This window comes from Amaranthus tricolor, chromosome 12 (genome assembly GCF_026212465.1).
Source record: "Amaranthus tricolor cultivar Red isolate AtriRed21 chromosome 12, ASM2621246v1, whole genome shotgun sequence".
NCBI lineage: Eukaryota > Viridiplantae > Streptophyta > Magnoliopsida > Caryophyllales > Amaranthaceae > Amaranthus > Amaranthus tricolor.
Genome location: NC_080058.1, coordinates 1,598,780 through 1,615,895, shown reverse-complemented (window position 1 = coordinate 1,615,895; position 17,116 = coordinate 1,598,780). Strand labels below are relative to the sequence as shown.

General features: G+C 33.1%; 2 protein-coding genes across 2 annotated transcripts; both read right to left on the bottom strand.

Annotated features, from left to right (window-relative positions):
* Positions 1–284: 284 nt before the first annotated feature.
* On the bottom strand, positions 285–7,721 carry LOC130796798 (dihydropyrimidinase). The gene is made up of 13 exons (XM_057659195.1): positions 7,439–7,721; positions 7,126–7,293; positions 5,812–5,863; positions 5,065–5,334; positions 4,778–4,989; positions 4,308–4,428; positions 4,134–4,221; positions 3,823–3,901; positions 2,710–2,797; positions 2,577–2,617; positions 2,427–2,479; positions 2,186–2,342; positions 285–683 (listed from the first exon to the last, which is right to left on the bottom strand). Exons 1-13 carry the CDS (start codon positions 7,511–7,513, stop codon positions 492–494), a joined length of 1,596 nt encoding a protein of 531 aa, XP_057515178.1. The 5' UTR covers positions 7,514–7,721; the 3' UTR covers positions 285–491.
* Positions 7,722–9,256: 1,535 nt separating this feature from the next.
* Positions 9,257–15,225, bottom strand: LOC130796850 (uncharacterized). The gene is made up of 5 exons (XM_057659253.1): positions 15,112–15,225; positions 14,842–14,925; positions 11,057–11,667; positions 10,135–10,310; positions 9,257–10,049 (listed from the first exon to the last, which is right to left on the bottom strand). Exons 2-5 carry the CDS (start codon positions 14,858–14,860, stop codon positions 9,551–9,553), a joined length of 1,305 nt encoding a protein of 434 aa, XP_057515236.1. The 5' UTR covers positions 14,861–14,925; positions 15,112–15,225; the 3' UTR covers positions 9,257–9,550.
* Between the last annotated feature and the right edge of the window lie 1,891 nt (positions 15,226–17,116).

Here is a 17,116-nt window from a genome sequence, read left to right as displayed (position 1 = left end):
CCTTCTCCTATTGATATCCAACTGACAGAATTGCAATTCTCCATTTCCCTCCCCTTCTGTTCCCTCCATTTCCTCCTATAGTCCTATCCGAACATAATGTTAATGAATATCTCACAATGAAAATAGCAGCAACTACTTTTGTGAGAGACCGTCTCTCGGTGAAACAACCTCAAATAAAGAGCCTATATTCTCGTTATATATATGCATGAGATGGGTTATTTAGCCCATGTATGAACCGCATCTCTCAGTGAGACCGTTTCATACATTAATTTGCGAAATAGCAATTGCAGAAGACAAACAAATAGAATATTATTCCCTTTAATTATTCGTATTTCGCACCCTTCGGGCAACTTTGGTAATTTTAGAAAAATCACCGTTCGTTATCCAACCTTTTCTGATCTTCCAAATTTACGATTTAAATCAACAAGAAAATGTGGTTTCATGTCAAGTATGAAAGAAACTTGAAACATTCTGTACAATTTATGTAAATTTCAGATTGAAGAACTGAACCATTTTACTGGCGCTTGAAGAGAAGAGAGATAGTTGATATCCGCCTTTTCAATACCATCAAAAAGATAACTAAACGGAGGCATCTCTACGTATTTTCCAGAACCCGGGAAGGCTTTCAATTCGTCGTTCTGCCAGACGATTCTCCCTCCCGCGATAGTCACTTCAACCTTTCCCTAGAAAAATTACAATAATTTCTAATCAATAACCGTTATTTGTAAATCACCACAAAAAGACAAAAAAAATAATAATAAATTAAATAAATTTTAAAAAGGTAATTAAAATCATAAAAGTCTCATCCTATTAAATTCTACCATATAAGAGTGATTTATCAACTTCACAAATTACTATTATTTACTAAGACCTCCTCGGAAAAATAAGCACACACTGTGTCAGGGAAAAACTCGACATGATTCAAGTTACAAAAAAGTTATCGCTCTCTACGTTCGCTAACACAGTCTCTTTGTCCCTGTTTCGTTGCACCCCTTTTTTAGAGTTGTAAGTAGCATGGTTGTCGATTAGCAAGGGCAAAGCGAACTACTGTCCAGGGCCCCCAATTTTTATGATCCAAAAATTTTATCTTCATGTATAAGGTTAATATTAACTTGAATTAAATTTAAATATAATTTATAATTTTTTCTTAGTAATATAAGTTATTAGTGTTTTTTTTAATTAAGTGATTCAAATATCAATGATAAAAACAATAAAATATTATATTATTCATGACGCCTTAAGTTTTTAGGGGCCTTTTAATTTTTCGCTTTGGGACCAAAAACATATGAGACAACCTGGTAAGTAGTATTAACTTGTAAATGAAAAATAAGACAAAACACAAGTAGATGGAAGAAATGAATGGATGAGATGAAGCGAGAAAATATATTTGTGGATGAAAATATGTGTAATTCCATAGAGATGTAGAGTATCATTCAGGAAGGTTTCATAGCCAAGTTTTAATACTATCGATAATTTTTTCCTGTACTTTTTTTTTCAGAACTTGGGACCAACAGCTATTTACAAAAACGTTGCTATTTATGTTCTAAAACATAGTGAAAAATCTCGAATGCGGTTAATAATGGTTGCAATATGACTTTTGTAGTCAATGCGGATGGTTTTGCAATTGCTTCAACCTATATTGCAGTCATGATAAGCTCAAAAACCTTAACAATATGGTGATGTCTCCTATTGCATAAGAACAACTGCATCAACGCATTGCAACCGGATTGTAAAGGTTTTTGAGGTTATTATGACCGCAATACAGGCCATGAAGGTGTGAACCATTCTCCTTGACTGCAAAAGAATTGCAAAAGGACATCAATAGTAATTTCGCAACCATTACTGCAACTGCGACCACATCCGAGATTTTGCACTATCGCTAATGCAAATGATATTTTGCACTATGGTCCTAAACAGCGTCACATTGCTAATCGCCTTGCAAATTGCAAATCGTAAAAAACGAATTATGGCCGGTTTTAGGCTATTTTTGAACCATTTTAAGCGAATCGCGAATCTAAAAGGCGAACTAACTAGCGAATAATGTTTCACTGGTCCTAAATCACTCGACTTTGAGATAAAAGGAGTTAATAAAACCATATTGCCAACTATGAATGATTCCTAATATCCTCAAAAAAAAATCAGAAACCATGAAACATAAAAACCGAAACTTTTGAACTAACGTTACCTTTCCCGTCATCCCTTCATAGACATTAGTGTCGGTTCTATAATGATGCAGTTTTGCTGAAATTGTGAAACTTGCATTAGGATTCAGTATTATGATATCTGCATCAGATCCTGGGAGTATTGCACCTTTTTTCGGGTATATGTTAAAGATTTTTGCACTGTTTCAAAAGAAACGATCATTTATCGAGAACAAATAACGACAGATGTAATATATATCGAGTTCAAACATCATGGAAATCTACCATTCTGTACTTGTTATCCTCACATAATCAGTAACCGACATCTTCCCAGATTCCTGGAGAAAGGACAGGGCCCCACATTATGAAAATTGCAAACTGCACAGAAAACTGATTTATTTACAAAGGCGAGGTGTTAGCCGTTAGACGTCTTACCACCATGGAATCCCAGACTAGATGCATCCTCTCCTCAAGCCCTGGGATGAGACAATAGCAAGATTTATTCGATTTTAAAAATCAGATAATGGTTTTACTGTGGAAAGGTAAAAACCGTTAATCTTATGCTTACCGTTAACACCATTTGGAATTTTACGGAAATCATCAATTCCGAAAGCCTTTTGATTTGAGCTAAACGTACAGTGATCAGTTCCTACTAGCTGCGATGTGGAGTATGAAAGCAATTATCCGTAAGTTATATGAAAATGACTAGAATGAAATGAAATCTTAATTATTCGAGATTGAAATATTATATAGAACTGTAGAATTATCAGGAAAACAGTCATTAAACCCAAGGACTTGTTTGTTTGGTGGGAGTTGGTATGAGGGTATGAAATATGGGAGAAAAAAATGCTTTTCCCTCAGTTTTCATGTTATTCTTAAATAGAATTTATGAATTTTAGTGTCAAACTTTGACTATGATTTCTCATCGATCTTTATGAAAAAACATATTCATGTGGGATCTTGATAGATTCGTCTCAATATATACTTTCTAAATATCATCTTTTTAGAATTTTAAAAACTTACAATTAAAATTATTTGACTTTAAGTTTGCATTGGGATCAGCGAAAAAAGTAAATGGGAAAAACAAATTAAAACAGAGGGAGTAACATCCGGTGTTTTTTTAAAGGGAGTGGGGATGAGACTTCAAGTCTCACTTTGCCCAAGTCTGTAATTCATGATCATGGGGAGTGTCAGACATCATAGTTGGCAATGAGACTTCACAAAGAGATGACCTAAAGTTTAGGTGGCATTTTGTTGCTCGTTCGAGTGTTTGATTGTTTGGTTGAGGCAGAAACTTTAAATGGTTTGCTCGTCCAAGCACCCAAGGGCCCCAGTGCTCTTCCAAAACAAGCCCTATTTTGCGGGTTTGTTCGCGAAATGTTGCATTGTTTTGTTAAAGGGCGTATCGATTCACTAATACGTGCGAAATAGTGTCATTACTCTATAAGTCATTGTGAGGACCTAAGTCAAATGTGAAAATACATGCAAAAGCATTATAATGAACGGTGTCTCTGCATTCCGCACTCTGTACAATTGTAGATGTAAAGTACGTCTAAGTTCAAATATTTTGGAATTCAAAATGTCTTACACCAGGATATGTACCTTATACTTAATCCAGGATTGCAGAAAAAAAATGCTTATAAATTGAAAATTGTTTTATTTTCCCAAAAACAGAACCAACCTGAAGAACTCCAGTTGACAGAGCATGTTGAAGTGCCTTATCATGCCCAGCTTCTCTGATAGGGGGGCTCATGACATATCTGATACCATGCACAAAAAAAATTGATTATAATACAGCTTTACGTCTTGAGCAAAGAATTTTTTGTTGGCTTTTGGCTTGCCAAGTACCTAAACTTATCAAACATCTCTATAAACAGCTAACTTTTTCAGCTAGCTTAAAAGCCAAAAAAACAGCCAATATTTTCATATGGTCAAACAAGCCAACATCTAACAGCCAAACAGCCCAAAAGCAGGAACAGAAGAGACGCTTACTTGGATGCAATGGAGAAATCAGGATTCCAGAGCACAGAATCATTCAGGATTAGACCAGATACCACGGGTTCACCAATGACTCTTTGCCCTATAATCAAGAAGAGATAGTAAATAGTTGAAAAGAAAACTATGACAGCCCATAATCCCAAACAAGAATAATTACATGTTGAGAACCTGATTTTCGAGCCTTGGCCACTTCCTCCATGGCATCAATGCTCATTACATGAACCACATACAGAGGTGTATTTACAAAACGTGCCAATCGGATTGCTCGAGATGTTGCCTCTCCTTCCAGCTGAATGAACATGAAAGAAATGAGCAAGTTGAAATACAAGCTTCATTTCACATACAACAATAATGACAATGCCAAACCCTTGGAACCAAAAGATTGGTATCGGCTACATAAACCAATAGATAGAGGTGTTCAAAACAGACCCGATGACCCGATGTTACCCGATTTTGTAATCGAACCCGACTTCAAAATGAATTAAAAATCATGTAAAAATACAAAAGATCTAATTTTGAACCGACTCGAAACACGTGACCCGAAATTGATCCGATGATCCGAATAAACACCTCTACCAACAGATCACATTGGATAAAAAATTTGATAGTACTCTTTCAAACAAATGACAAGAGATTACTAGAGGAGGTCTCGAAAGAGCGTGCCCCTCAGGACCAATGATGCCAAGTTCTATCATTCGCTTTTGCCCTTCAAAAACAGCATCGCCGTTTTCTGCATGAACCATCGGCAAGGCACCCAAAGACTTGCATCTCTTGAAACCCTCTATCAAAAGCTCATCATTTATCATGAAAGATCCCTTGTAGGCCATGAAGAACTTGAAAGAATTTATGCCTGAGATCCACTTAGCACTTTAATGTCATAAAATTAACTTCCAAAGTAATAAGCCTAAGAAACTAAGACACAAACCTTCCTCCTTGACCATGATTTCCATCTCCCTTGATACAACTTCATCCCATTTTGTAATGGCCATATGAAAACCATAATCCATACATGATTTTTGGGCCTTTTGTTTGTATAATTCCAAACCGGCGGTCAAGCTTCCATTAACAGGTATAATAAAGTCAATATGCATTGTTGTTCCGCCAGCTAATGCAGCAGCCTGACCACTAAAGAAGTCATCGATAGTCTGAGTACCCATGAATTCCATATCCAAGTGAGTGTGCGGATCTATGCCCCCTGTTAAGTTTCACATATATAAGCTAAAACACGATTTGTCATATCCTTTTCTATATCATAAACAGTTTATACAACCTTGGCACCTATATCTCAAAAAATATAGGTAGCTTTCCAAACTAAGTTGAACTCTGAGGCTTCTCAAATACCACCAATGATACTAGAGGACTTAGAGGTGTTCAAAACAAATCCGATTACCCGATATTTACCCGACCTTGAAACCGAACCCGACTTGAAAATGAATTTAATATAATGTAAAAGGCCACAAGACCCGATTTTAAACCGACCCGAAACATCTGTCCAATATTGACCCGAATGAACACCTCAGGACTACATGGGTAAGATGGATATACAATTCAAACAATGAAAAATAGTTTTAGTTTTTTACTAAATTCCTTACAATGACACAAATCAAATATGGCCTATTTAATTCCTAGTAGACGTAAAGGGAGAATTAGATTTAAAGATAGAGAAATTAACCTGGCATGACATACTTTCCAGTCGCATCAAGCACAACAACATCATCACCTACCTGTTTGTAGCATCAAAATTTTATCACACACTTTAGTTTAGGAAGTGCAGTAATTCACTAGTACCATCCAAGGCAAGACAATCAAAAAAGTGGCAAATCAGGGCTTGTGCAAAAGCTCAAGACTGAACATTACTTCAATTGGCAACAACATTGCATCAACAATGCGTATTTGAGTTCAGTAAAATAGGTTACGAAAATCAAAGAGATCTCCATCCAACTAATTTCTCCGATTTCCAATATTTTTTTGCAATCACTTTCACTGCACTCTAAAGTGCCTAAGCAAGTGGGGTATACAAACTCCTTGTAATCATAAGTCATAACTAATGAATTAACATAAGTTTAAAATGTATGTGATGACTGTGATCATCAAACTATTAATCCCTCATTTAAACCATGAGAAGATACAAGTGATCCAACCATATTTTGTTACTGCTTTTGGAATATGACTACTTCTCTACAGTCCCATATAAATGAGTCGCAACCTATATATTCACTCAGAAAATCCCATGTGTTAGACTTGCTACTTCATGAAAAATTTACATGCTTTCGGCATGAGATGAACTGCTAAAGTGTCCATACCAAATGTCAAATACTCAAGAACATGAATAACATGATACTAAAGGTGAAAGGAAGAGTCAAAGTAATAGCATCCACCAATATTATATCTATAGGGAGTATCAGATTTTTTATTGCATAACTGCCCAAGTAATGAGAGGCCAAAAAAATTTCCATGCCATGGTCTAAGGAAAAATCATTCATTTTGTCCTCCTACAATAAGATTGGCAAACTAAAATAAACAATCACAAATATTCACACAATTGCAATGCCCAAGTTAATACTAAATGATCATTAAGAAAAAACTTGAGAGCCTGTGTTCCTCGGATTCTTCATTTTACCTCACTTTAAGTACACCTTTGTCAAATCCAACACACTTGAACACTTTTATGCTAAAATCATAAAAAAAAATTATTAAAAAAGTCAAACACTTGAATACATAGTTGAATCCGATAAGATAGAGTATATCACAGATTCTCGAGCCTTTAATATTGAATTGGTTCTGGGACATATATCAGAAGTCAATGTGATGGTAGGTCACGGAATCTATCTCAACGAACCAACTCAAGCTTAATATGATGGTTGAAACCCTCGAAAATTTTATATACTCTATTAAGATACATGAGTTCTAATTTCTAAGTTCTAAACTAGAAGTAGTTGAGAAAAAATCAATCTCAAATCATAAAAAAGAGGGTTAAGAAAATAACCTTAAGATTGGATTGGACAACAACAATAATACCATCCTCCACATACACATCTGCAACTTGTTGATGGTGGGCATTCACAACTATCCCTCCTTTTATCAATATCTTTGATGAAACTGATGATGAAAATCCACACCCATTTTCTCCATATTCAGTTCCTGCCTCACAATACTATACACAATGTAAAATTAAAACCCAACAACCAATAATTAGTTTCTAATCATATACACTGAGATAAAATTAGCATATGGGTTATATTAACCATCAATAAACAAGTATTAAGCAGAATTCAAGGTATTTAAATGCAATTACTTACAAGATTAGCAGCAGTTGATGATGGGAGAGAATAAGTAGCAAAGAGAACAACCCAGATAAGAACTTGAGTGATCATTTTTGTAAATATGTTTTTGGGAATCGTTTTTTGGGGGAAAATTTGTATAAATTTGAGAAATTTAGTGCTCCATTTGAGAATAGTTTAAAGCTTTTTCAATTATTTTGGTGATTCTTTTGAATTGATTTATTAGATGTTTAAGGTTTTGTGATTGAGTGAGAGTTTTTTATAATTGACTTTTTTCTGGGGATATAATTAGCCAATAACATTTCGTTCCTACTTTGATTAAAAGAAATAAAAAATTTTCACCATTATTTATCTTTTAAAATCTCAATTTAAATTAAATAATATATAGTTATATTGAAAATTGAGGTTTATGGGTTAAGACAATATAAAATCCAATTGAATGAGGTCTTTTAATTTATGCGAGTCATAATTAAGATTTTTTTATTTATATAATCAATCACAAATTCACAATCTTATAACACACTATCTTTTTGGTTTTTTTTCAAATATATTTTTCTTATAACACACTATAAAAAGAAATATAATTATTAAAAAAAACGAAATATAGTATTATAAATTAAGGTTGTATTCTCATATTGAACCTTGACATAGTATAATTAGTTGAATAGATGAAACAAATAATGTGTCATATTCTAATTGGTGTATATTATTAATTTTTAAATTAAATCTTAATTAAAATAAAAATAACAATAGACAAGTTCAAATTGAAAATAAAATAATCTCATTCATTATGGCTTCTTTAGTCATTTTTTATTGAAAATTAAAAATAGCAATAAACAAGATAAAATTGAAAATTAAATCTTAATTAAGTTGTGGTTGCTCTACTTTCCAAAGTATAGGAGATAGATTTACAATTATCAAAAATGGATAATTTTGGAATAGTTATTATTTTTATTGTAATTTCTTTTTTCATGAATCAACTTGATAAGTTGTAGTTACAACTTACAATGAATTTTTAATTACTCATAAGGATAACAACTAGTGACCTAAAAATTAAGATTGAATTTTATTTACAAAATTTATTCTTGCAACTCTCTCAACTAGGGCTGGCAAAAGCTGACTCAACCTGTTAATCTGATCTGAAACCGATTCGAAATTATCGGGTTTGGGTTTAGATTTTTGACCCAATTAATTAAATGGGTCAACCCGACCTAATCTGTTTATTAAATGGGTTAGGTTTAGGTTGAATATTTAAACCCGAAAAAAACCTGTTTAACCCATTTATTAAATGGGTTAGTCAGGTCAGGTCGACCCATATTATCTGATATAGACCGCCACATACAAAATAATATTTTGAAAATATAAAAAAAAGCTAAATAGGCCCAAGCACCAAATTAAAAAAACCATAACTTCTTACTTCTGTTCTTCTTCTTCTCTTTGCGCCTGCGGCTCTACCTTCTTTCTCCTCTTGCTTCTTAGTTTTTTAACTTCTTACTACCATCTTCCTCCTGAATTTATCACTACCTCAAGTTCTCGATGCCAAAAGCCAAGGTAAGAATTATTTCTTTTTCTCATTCTTTAATTTTTATAGTTCGATTTTTTTGATTTTTTTTGTGTTCGATTTTTTCGATTTTTTTTGTGTTCGATTTTACTGTTCATTGCCCTTACTGCTCTTTTTATTGTTCTTACTGCCATCTTTAATTCTTCATAATGATTTTTGTGTTATATTTTTTTGTCTTTTTTTCGAATTTTTTTTGTTCGATTTTTTGTGTTTGTCTTACTGCCGTCTTTAATGATTTTTTTTTCTAATGATAGTTGAACTTTGAAGCACGTATATGGGTCAAATGAAGTGAAATATATGGGTTCAACGACCTGAAAAAACCGAATAAAAAAAAAAAAAAAAAAAGCAGGTTAAATGGGTATTTAGCAGGTTGACCCGACCTGCTACAGATCAGGTCGGGGTTTCAACTCATTGTCCATTTGCATGAAGAACTAAATACACAGTCCTGTATTAACTCATTGTCCCTTACTAACGAAGGCGTTAAAACAGAACCTAACAAACACGAGACTTGAAGTTTTTTTGCTCTTACTAGCACGTTGCACACGATCTCAGAATCAGCATACGTTTTTCTAGGAAGGTTTTGCAGAATCAGCAGCCGAAACCCACCTGAAAAAAGAACAGGCGGGTCCTCTGTTAGCCGTCCAGTTTCCACACCCGAAGAAGAAACAACCATGTTTGGGTCCTGGTTTTTGGTACACCCACTTCATACTTAAAGCCCGGCAGAAGCAGTAAACACGAGGCTCTTTTGTAACATTGGAAGCTTGGAGCGGTTGGAAAGGAATCAAACCGAAGAAAGGTAAAGTCTTCGACTTTTCGGGAGTAGGGATCGGCTTCTGGTGATGTACGGGACTTGAATGATCAGAACAATCCCACTCGAGAGAACTTGTTATCGAGAATTTGAATCCAAGGTGCATAAGGCGAGACATCAGACGAGCAGTGTTTTTGGCGTCGTCTAATCCACAATGGGCACGACCCTCCCAACTGAGCCCCGCTAGTTGCACTGCTTCTTTCAAGTTACGTCTAGCATATCCGAATAGTTTGTTGAACGGGGTCTTCAAATTGATCCAACTGAGAATTGAAAATAATATCAGCGTAAACTATACTTCTAACAAAAAATACATATCGACGTTATTTTTCCGTCATTTTAGCTTACCTATTGAAATAGGTCGGCTTCCTGATCTTCTTGAATCGGCATTCAGATTCCAACATTACGCGGCAATCCCAGTTTGTCCATGTTACTACAGCAAAATTTGTGTGCTTAATGCCCTTTTCTTCAAGCCATTTGTCATGCATAAGCAACGCTTCACTCAAAAGAACGCCTTTGTCCACCTGAAAATTGTACATAAACGTAAGTCGTGCTTGCCATTTGCATATTGCTCAATCAATTTATGAATCACTATTCATCAAATATACCCAATGGCATCCAACCCTAAGGAAGAAAATGAAATTCCAAGAATTGAAGGAGGAAACAGGTTATGATAGCCAACTTGGGTTTAAAAAACTTCTCTAAGAACACGATATCTCCATGCAGAGTACTTGGCACCCCAAATAAATGATTATAGTTCACATGAGCAGGATACAATAAAAAAATGTGTAGGCTGCACACGGTCCGGTCTGGTATTGTTTGACAGAAAAATCAGACCAGATCAAAAATTCCGGTCTGGAAATTTTCCAAACCAGTCAAGATGCTAGACCGGACCATTTTACAACGGTCTGTTCTGGTCTGGTCTACGGTTTTTGCTTTCTGTATGCATTTTTTTAATTAACATTCCAGTAGTTTAAAAAGTATCCTTAGACAACCCAGGACTAATTCTTCAACACAGAATCACCAAATATTGGTACATGTTTCTAGAACCGACTAGTAATATGAAAGTAATCACTCTTGGGTTCCCACTAAATGGGAACGCTAAACCAACGGATAAAACCAGGACTCATGATCAGCGAAACAAATCAGACTCAAATAGAGACTGACACCACTAACTATATGATTTGTATTAATAAATCACATGCAAAATAATTGAAAAACACGAGCTTTCACATTTTTAAAAAGTAACCAAGGGTGAACTTGAACAAACCTGAGACTGCTGAATGCCAGTAAGTTCTTTGCAAAATTCAGTGAGCAGCTGATTATGAGTAGGCCGAACATAGATCTGAAAACAGTCCTCGATTAGCCCAGTCCTACTGTTTACAAGCACAGACGGAAACTCGATTATTTCCTGTGGATGAGGATTCTTTTCTTTGTCACAAGTAGCCTCGAAGTCAATGACCACAAAATACTGAAAATCTTGAAGAACATAGTCAGGTGAATAGCTCGGAACAACCATCTGCACAGGAAACTGGGGTAGCCATTGAGTATGAAGGTAATGCCCAGGGTTCGCCGGATAAAAGCACCCATCAAGCAGATGGGATTGACTATGCACATCCTTCAGAAAATAGGGGGTTATTGCAGACCAGACGTAAAAATTTTCTTGCCGCACAGGTCTGCCACCACATTCGATTGGAACTCTCGACTTATCACAGCTTAATGCTCCATCACTTTCAGAGTCGATATTTTTTTGGTTTACACCATTATTATACTTGAAATTTAGGGTCTGTCCACTGAAGTTCGTTGGACAAGAAGGGCCATACAAAATGCTTTTAGATTGAAAGCATCCAAGGGATTCTTCAAGGCCCTTCTGCATTGTTTCTACCCAAAAAATATACAAAGTTAGCAATTTTCGCATGATATAAGACAACATGAAATGTACAAATAAAAGTTTTAAACTCACAAAGACGACTAAAAGTTACAAGGAAACTATCAAACCCTCTATGCAAATGTAAAAAGTAACAGAGAAAAAGGGAAAGAAGGAAATAAAAAGGAATAAACCATAAGACTAAACAATTAACGTGAAATGGTACGTGAAATTAAAAGAAAAAATTATATGTATAGCAGAGGCTTAAGCCCTCTACACAATACATTTAAAATCAGACACAGAATAATAGCTTCAATCCAGGTTACACGATGAACGGTAAGCGTTTAAAAAGAAAAGAAGGCTAACAGCAAATGCAGAACGCAGAGGCAACAGAAGTTAAACCCAAAATAAGATTTAAAGTTTCGTAGAAAAGAGTCATTTTAAAATGAAAATGGAAAAATATTTATGGACTTCAGTCTTCATATATACATCATTGATTATCAGAAGAAAATAAACACTTAAGGTGACAGAGAAAGGGGAAGGATGGAAGAAAATGGTAGCGACAATCAAAAATCTGAAAATTCAAAAGTTAGTAAACCTTTGCTTTTAAACCCAAAACAAGGTTGGAGATGAGAATCTCGCTGAATTGAGTATTGATACTTCTTCATCATCAATTTTTTTTTGATCCATAAGCTTATGACTCAGACCTTGAGGAAGAAGAGGGGGAAGCACATGAAGTACACAACACAAAGATTGGGTCAACAGGAAATCTCCAACCATTATAATTGTGGTCTCAACAGAATTCGTAACGTCATATAAGACTATATGGTAAATGGAGCAATACAAGGAATGTATTTAATGCGAAATATAAAATAGGAAATGTTTTAGATACACATTGACAGCCTAAAACTTTTAATTATATGAACCAGTGTAACAAAATTCGCCAGTTAAATCGCTTTCGCTTTGATCAAAATGACCCTAAAATAGCCCAAAACTGACCATAATTCGCTTTTTTCGATTCGTGCATCGCAAGGAGATTAGTGAATCATGTGACAGTGATTATGAACTTTGACAAATTTGAAGTAGCTATTGATAAATAATACTTGTTTCGCCTACAAAGCCAAGACATGGTATTGAAGTATATTGCAAAGACATGATGGACGGGCCCAAATTGAGCATACAGTTTCCATGACGCCAGACGTGCCTGAGCACAAAATTCGCCTTCCTTACTTCACACCATCCACCTCAATGGACAAAATTCAAAAGACTTTCCCGGTGAGTAAAAAAAAAATATACATCATTGACTAAATTCTGTAAACTCCCTTGTAAATTTTGTTACATTTTAGATCGACAATTGGTTGAATTTAAAATTACAAAAGTGTATGAAATTTAAATTCAGGCCTAAAAATAAAACTTGTTAATAACAAAAACATTTTGCAAGATTCTGTCATATACTCTAAACTTAGTAATGACACACATCTTAGTAGAATTTGATACTATAACTACATATGACTCCCTCCCTTAATTTTAAATTAAACCTTCCCGAAATTGAAATCTAAGAATTTGTGTCTTCCATAGCATAATTTGAGATTTTAAACAATTCAAGGCATAAAATTGGCTCTAAGTATCAAATTCTACACTAAGTTCTCTTTTCGTCACATGTTTTCATTTTTGTGAAGAATTGAGCTTTGATTAACTCCTTTTCTAGCCCACTTTGATAGTGATTGGGTGCGTCAATATTAAAACAATGGAGCGATTTGTTAAGGGGTAAAATAGGGAAAGAAAGGACACTATTTTCTAAGTACAGAGAGCTAGGAACTAGGAACTGAGATGAAGAACATAGTGCACCACATGACTAATACAAGTAAAGAGCTCAATCAACATCCCAAAAACCATGAACAAATCTTTTAAGATAAGAACTAGTGGCACGAAATCAATTCAATTCAGGAAAAATACGAAATTAATTGTCTACGAGGTATGTTAATAGAGGCTATTAAAAGTAAAAGATTTGGTTGAAACGTTAAACTAAAATCTCTGTCAACTACAATTCTTTCAGTGAGCAGACGTTCAACAACCCAAAAACTATTTTATAAATCCAATTCCATATGACTATGCTTCTATGATTTTCTATCAATGGCACACACGGACTATACTATATCGTCTAGCCTTACATAAACTAGTCAACTATTCATGCCAAGCTCATACGAGGCATCCATCTTCAAGAACAATACAGTTCACATAACGATATAATAAATCATTTTCATAATTTTAACTCAACAAACAACCCAAACCTCGCACAGCTATTACGTGCAATAACTCGTGCAATACTTTCAACTATTAATTTTCCTCACCACACCAATTAAACAGATTCTACAAACCAAACAGAAGGAAATCTCCCTTCCCTTCAAGCTTAACACAATGTCACTCAGCACATCAAACAAAGCTCTGATCAGTGAAAACCAAAGATCCCACCTTTATAGTCATAGCTATTACATGAAATCTATGTTACTTGAACTCAGGTAGTGATGTCAGAAACTGGTATGTCTTTAAGTGTCGGATACGTCTTATGCCTAAAAAGAAATGTCTAAGTGTCATACCCATGTTCGAGCATCGAGGATCGGACATGGTACGTGAAGCAAAATGAAGTCCGAGCAACATAGCATGAAATTAAATCGAACAAAACATTCAACCTTTACTTCTCTTCACCCACTCTAAATAAACAGATTCCATTTACCAGAAAGAAAGAAATTCCCTTTCTCTTAAAGCTCAACAAAAATGTCACTCAACACAGTAAACAAAACTGTTATCAGTGGAAACCAATTATCAATTATCAAAAGATAATACAAACCCACCTCATTAAAACAAAAAAAAAAATTAACATCCATATTGTCAAAACTATAAAGATCCAACTTTGACATCAAATTGCAAGCAAAACTATAAAAAAAATCACTAATTACATAACTTTGATCAGTGAAAACCAACCAATCATTCAATTTCAAATCAAAAAATATATGTAAACCCTCCTCATTAAAACACAAAAAATCCACACTCACATTGTCACAAGTATAAAAATTAAACTTTAACTCACATTACAAGCAAAATTAAAAATAATAATCACTAAATACATAATAATAAAAAAAAAAAGAAAACTTCCTCATAAATTTAAAAAAAAACAGAAATTTTCTAACCTCTATTTTCAAGGGCCATCTTGATCTTTTGAGTAAAGAGGTTTAGTTGGCGCAAACATCAGATCTCCCACCAAATTTCTGAACCTAAAACAATTTTTTAACAAACAAAAAAAAAACCCTTTTAATATTACCTACTAAAGATTAACCATATTGCATCAAAATCAAAATCAAAATCAAAATCATATAGTATACATAATTTGTGTGAATTTTATGTCAAAATATTTTAGGGTAAATAATCAAAAATTAGTAATTGGGTAAAATTTTGCTCACCAGTTACGATTCAGGGAGAACAGTTAGCCACAGAAGAAGACGAGAGCTTTGTCGTGTCATGATATTTTTGCTATCATGCCATTATATATGTAGATATATTTTCTTATATTTTTGGAATGTTTCCTTTTTCTAATAGATTTTTTTAATGAATAAATTTGGGGAAAAAAATTTATCATTTCAAAATAAAGAAATTTTTTTATGGAAATTTCAGATGGTAACATCTAATTTTCATGAAATACCAGTAGTAACACTTTTATAAGATTTTTTCACATGGTAGTATCCAGTTTATGCACTATCTAACTGTCGTAACATTTTCCGTTAAATTCTTGTTAATTTCTGTTTAATTCATTATTTTGTAAGATTTTTCTACATTATAGCATTCAGTTTTTGCTCTTAAATGTTTAATTCACTATTTTAACATTTAATTCACCGATTAATTTATCAACGCCCTTAAATGTTGTAACAATTAAGTAGATATTTATTAGTACTTAGAATGCACCTTTTGAACTTATGAAATGCACCTTTTGAGCTTATTAAATGCTTTTTTGAATTGTTTATTAGTGTTTGTAATGTACCTTTTGAACTTTATTAATGTCATTAATTTGAATGAAAATAAAATTTTTACAACATTTAAAGGCATTGATAAATTAATCGGTGAATTAAACATTTGAGAGCAAAAATTGGATACTATCATGTGCAAAAATCTTACAAAATGATGAATTAAATATAAATTAACAAGAATTTAACGAAAAATACTACGACAATTAGATAGTGTATAAACTGGATGATACCATGTGGAAAAATCTTACAAAAATGCTACCACTGATATTTCATGAAAATTGGATGCTACAATGTGGAATTTAAATCGGAACATATTTTGATGAAAAGAATAATTAAAATATTATTTGGAAACAAAAAAAAAAAAACTTTCCAATTTATTTGTGTTAAAAAAAGTTTGATTAGTGATTACTTGATTTGAAGTTACTTTTGCTTCACTCTTCTTGGAGATTTGGTTTTAATTTTTTCTTTAATGTTTTTTTATATTATGAGAGATTCCTTTATCTAAGTAAAAGTTGTTTCTAAAAGAAATACGGATTAATTTGGATTAAGATTTTAATATTAAGGGAGATCAATTACTCTTATATTTTTTAGAATAATTACTCTAATTTGTAAGTCCAAGTTATATGTTTCAAATTAAATTTTATGATCTCTAGTGGAGGAAAATAATTGTATTGATATTATTAATGATTTAGAAATTTTTCTTATATTGCAAGGAAACTTATTTACGGGTTAGCAATGTTAATTTTTCGCCTATATAATTTGAAAACTATTATATACTACTTTTCCGCAAATAATTTGTTATTCCAACCAGTGGTTTTTCGCAAAATAATTGACAATTTCGCAAAAGAATTGAATTCACGAATATATTTCTTGCCAAATAAAAAGGCTTTGATTTATTTTGACGAAATTGTTAATTATAAACCAATCTTTATTGAATTCACTGTAAAATATATTCATATATTGGATCTAACTGCCGAAAATAAATCACATATTATTTAATCCTAATATTTTGTCTTTAAAAAATTTAAATAAAATTATAAACAATAAAAGAGTATATTTTCAACCATTATACCCCATAAATGGATTTATTTATAAATATATTATAAGTAAGTTTATTTTTAAAGAATATCGACCCTTAAAAAACTTATTTATTCCGAGTTAATGAATTATAAATAAGATAAATTGATTTTATTATGCTAAAGTTACATTTGAGGCAAACTAGGAGAAATAGATGGGCTAAAATGGACTTTAATATTTGAAAGATCTCGCAAAGAAAGTTCAATTAAATTTTTCAAGATACTTGACCACTGTATTAATAATGTTAATGAACATAAATTTTAGTTTTAATTTTCATAAAATATGTTACATATTCTTATGGTAGTAGAGCATTCCCCTTAAATATGAATTTCCTCCCATACTTTACAATTTTGATTTCGTACAAAGG

Bases quoted from the DNA above. Each gene is read 5' to 3' on its own strand.
- LOC130796798 (XM_057659195.1), bottom strand. From the start codon at position 7,513: ATGATCACTCAAGTTCTTATCTGGGTTGTTCTCTTTGCTACTTATTCT. The intron at 4,222-4,307 runs GTTCTCAACATG...TCTTGATTATAG, and splicing joins GGCCAAGGCTCGAAAATCAG to GGCAAAGAGTCATTGGTGAA. The intron at 3,902-4,133 runs GTAAGCGTCTCT...GCATGGTATCAG, and splicing joins GATTTCTCCATTGCATCCAA to ATATGTCATGAGCCCCCCTA.
- LOC130796850 (XM_057659253.1), bottom strand. The intron at 10,311-11,056 runs GTTTGTTCAAGT...TACAATTTTCAG, and splicing joins CTGGCATTCAGCAGTCTCAG to GTGGACAAAGGCGTTCTTTT. The intron at 10,050-10,134 runs GTAAGCTAAAAT...TTCAATTCTCAG, and splicing joins AAGCCGACCTATTTCAATAG to TTGGATCAATTTGAAGACCC.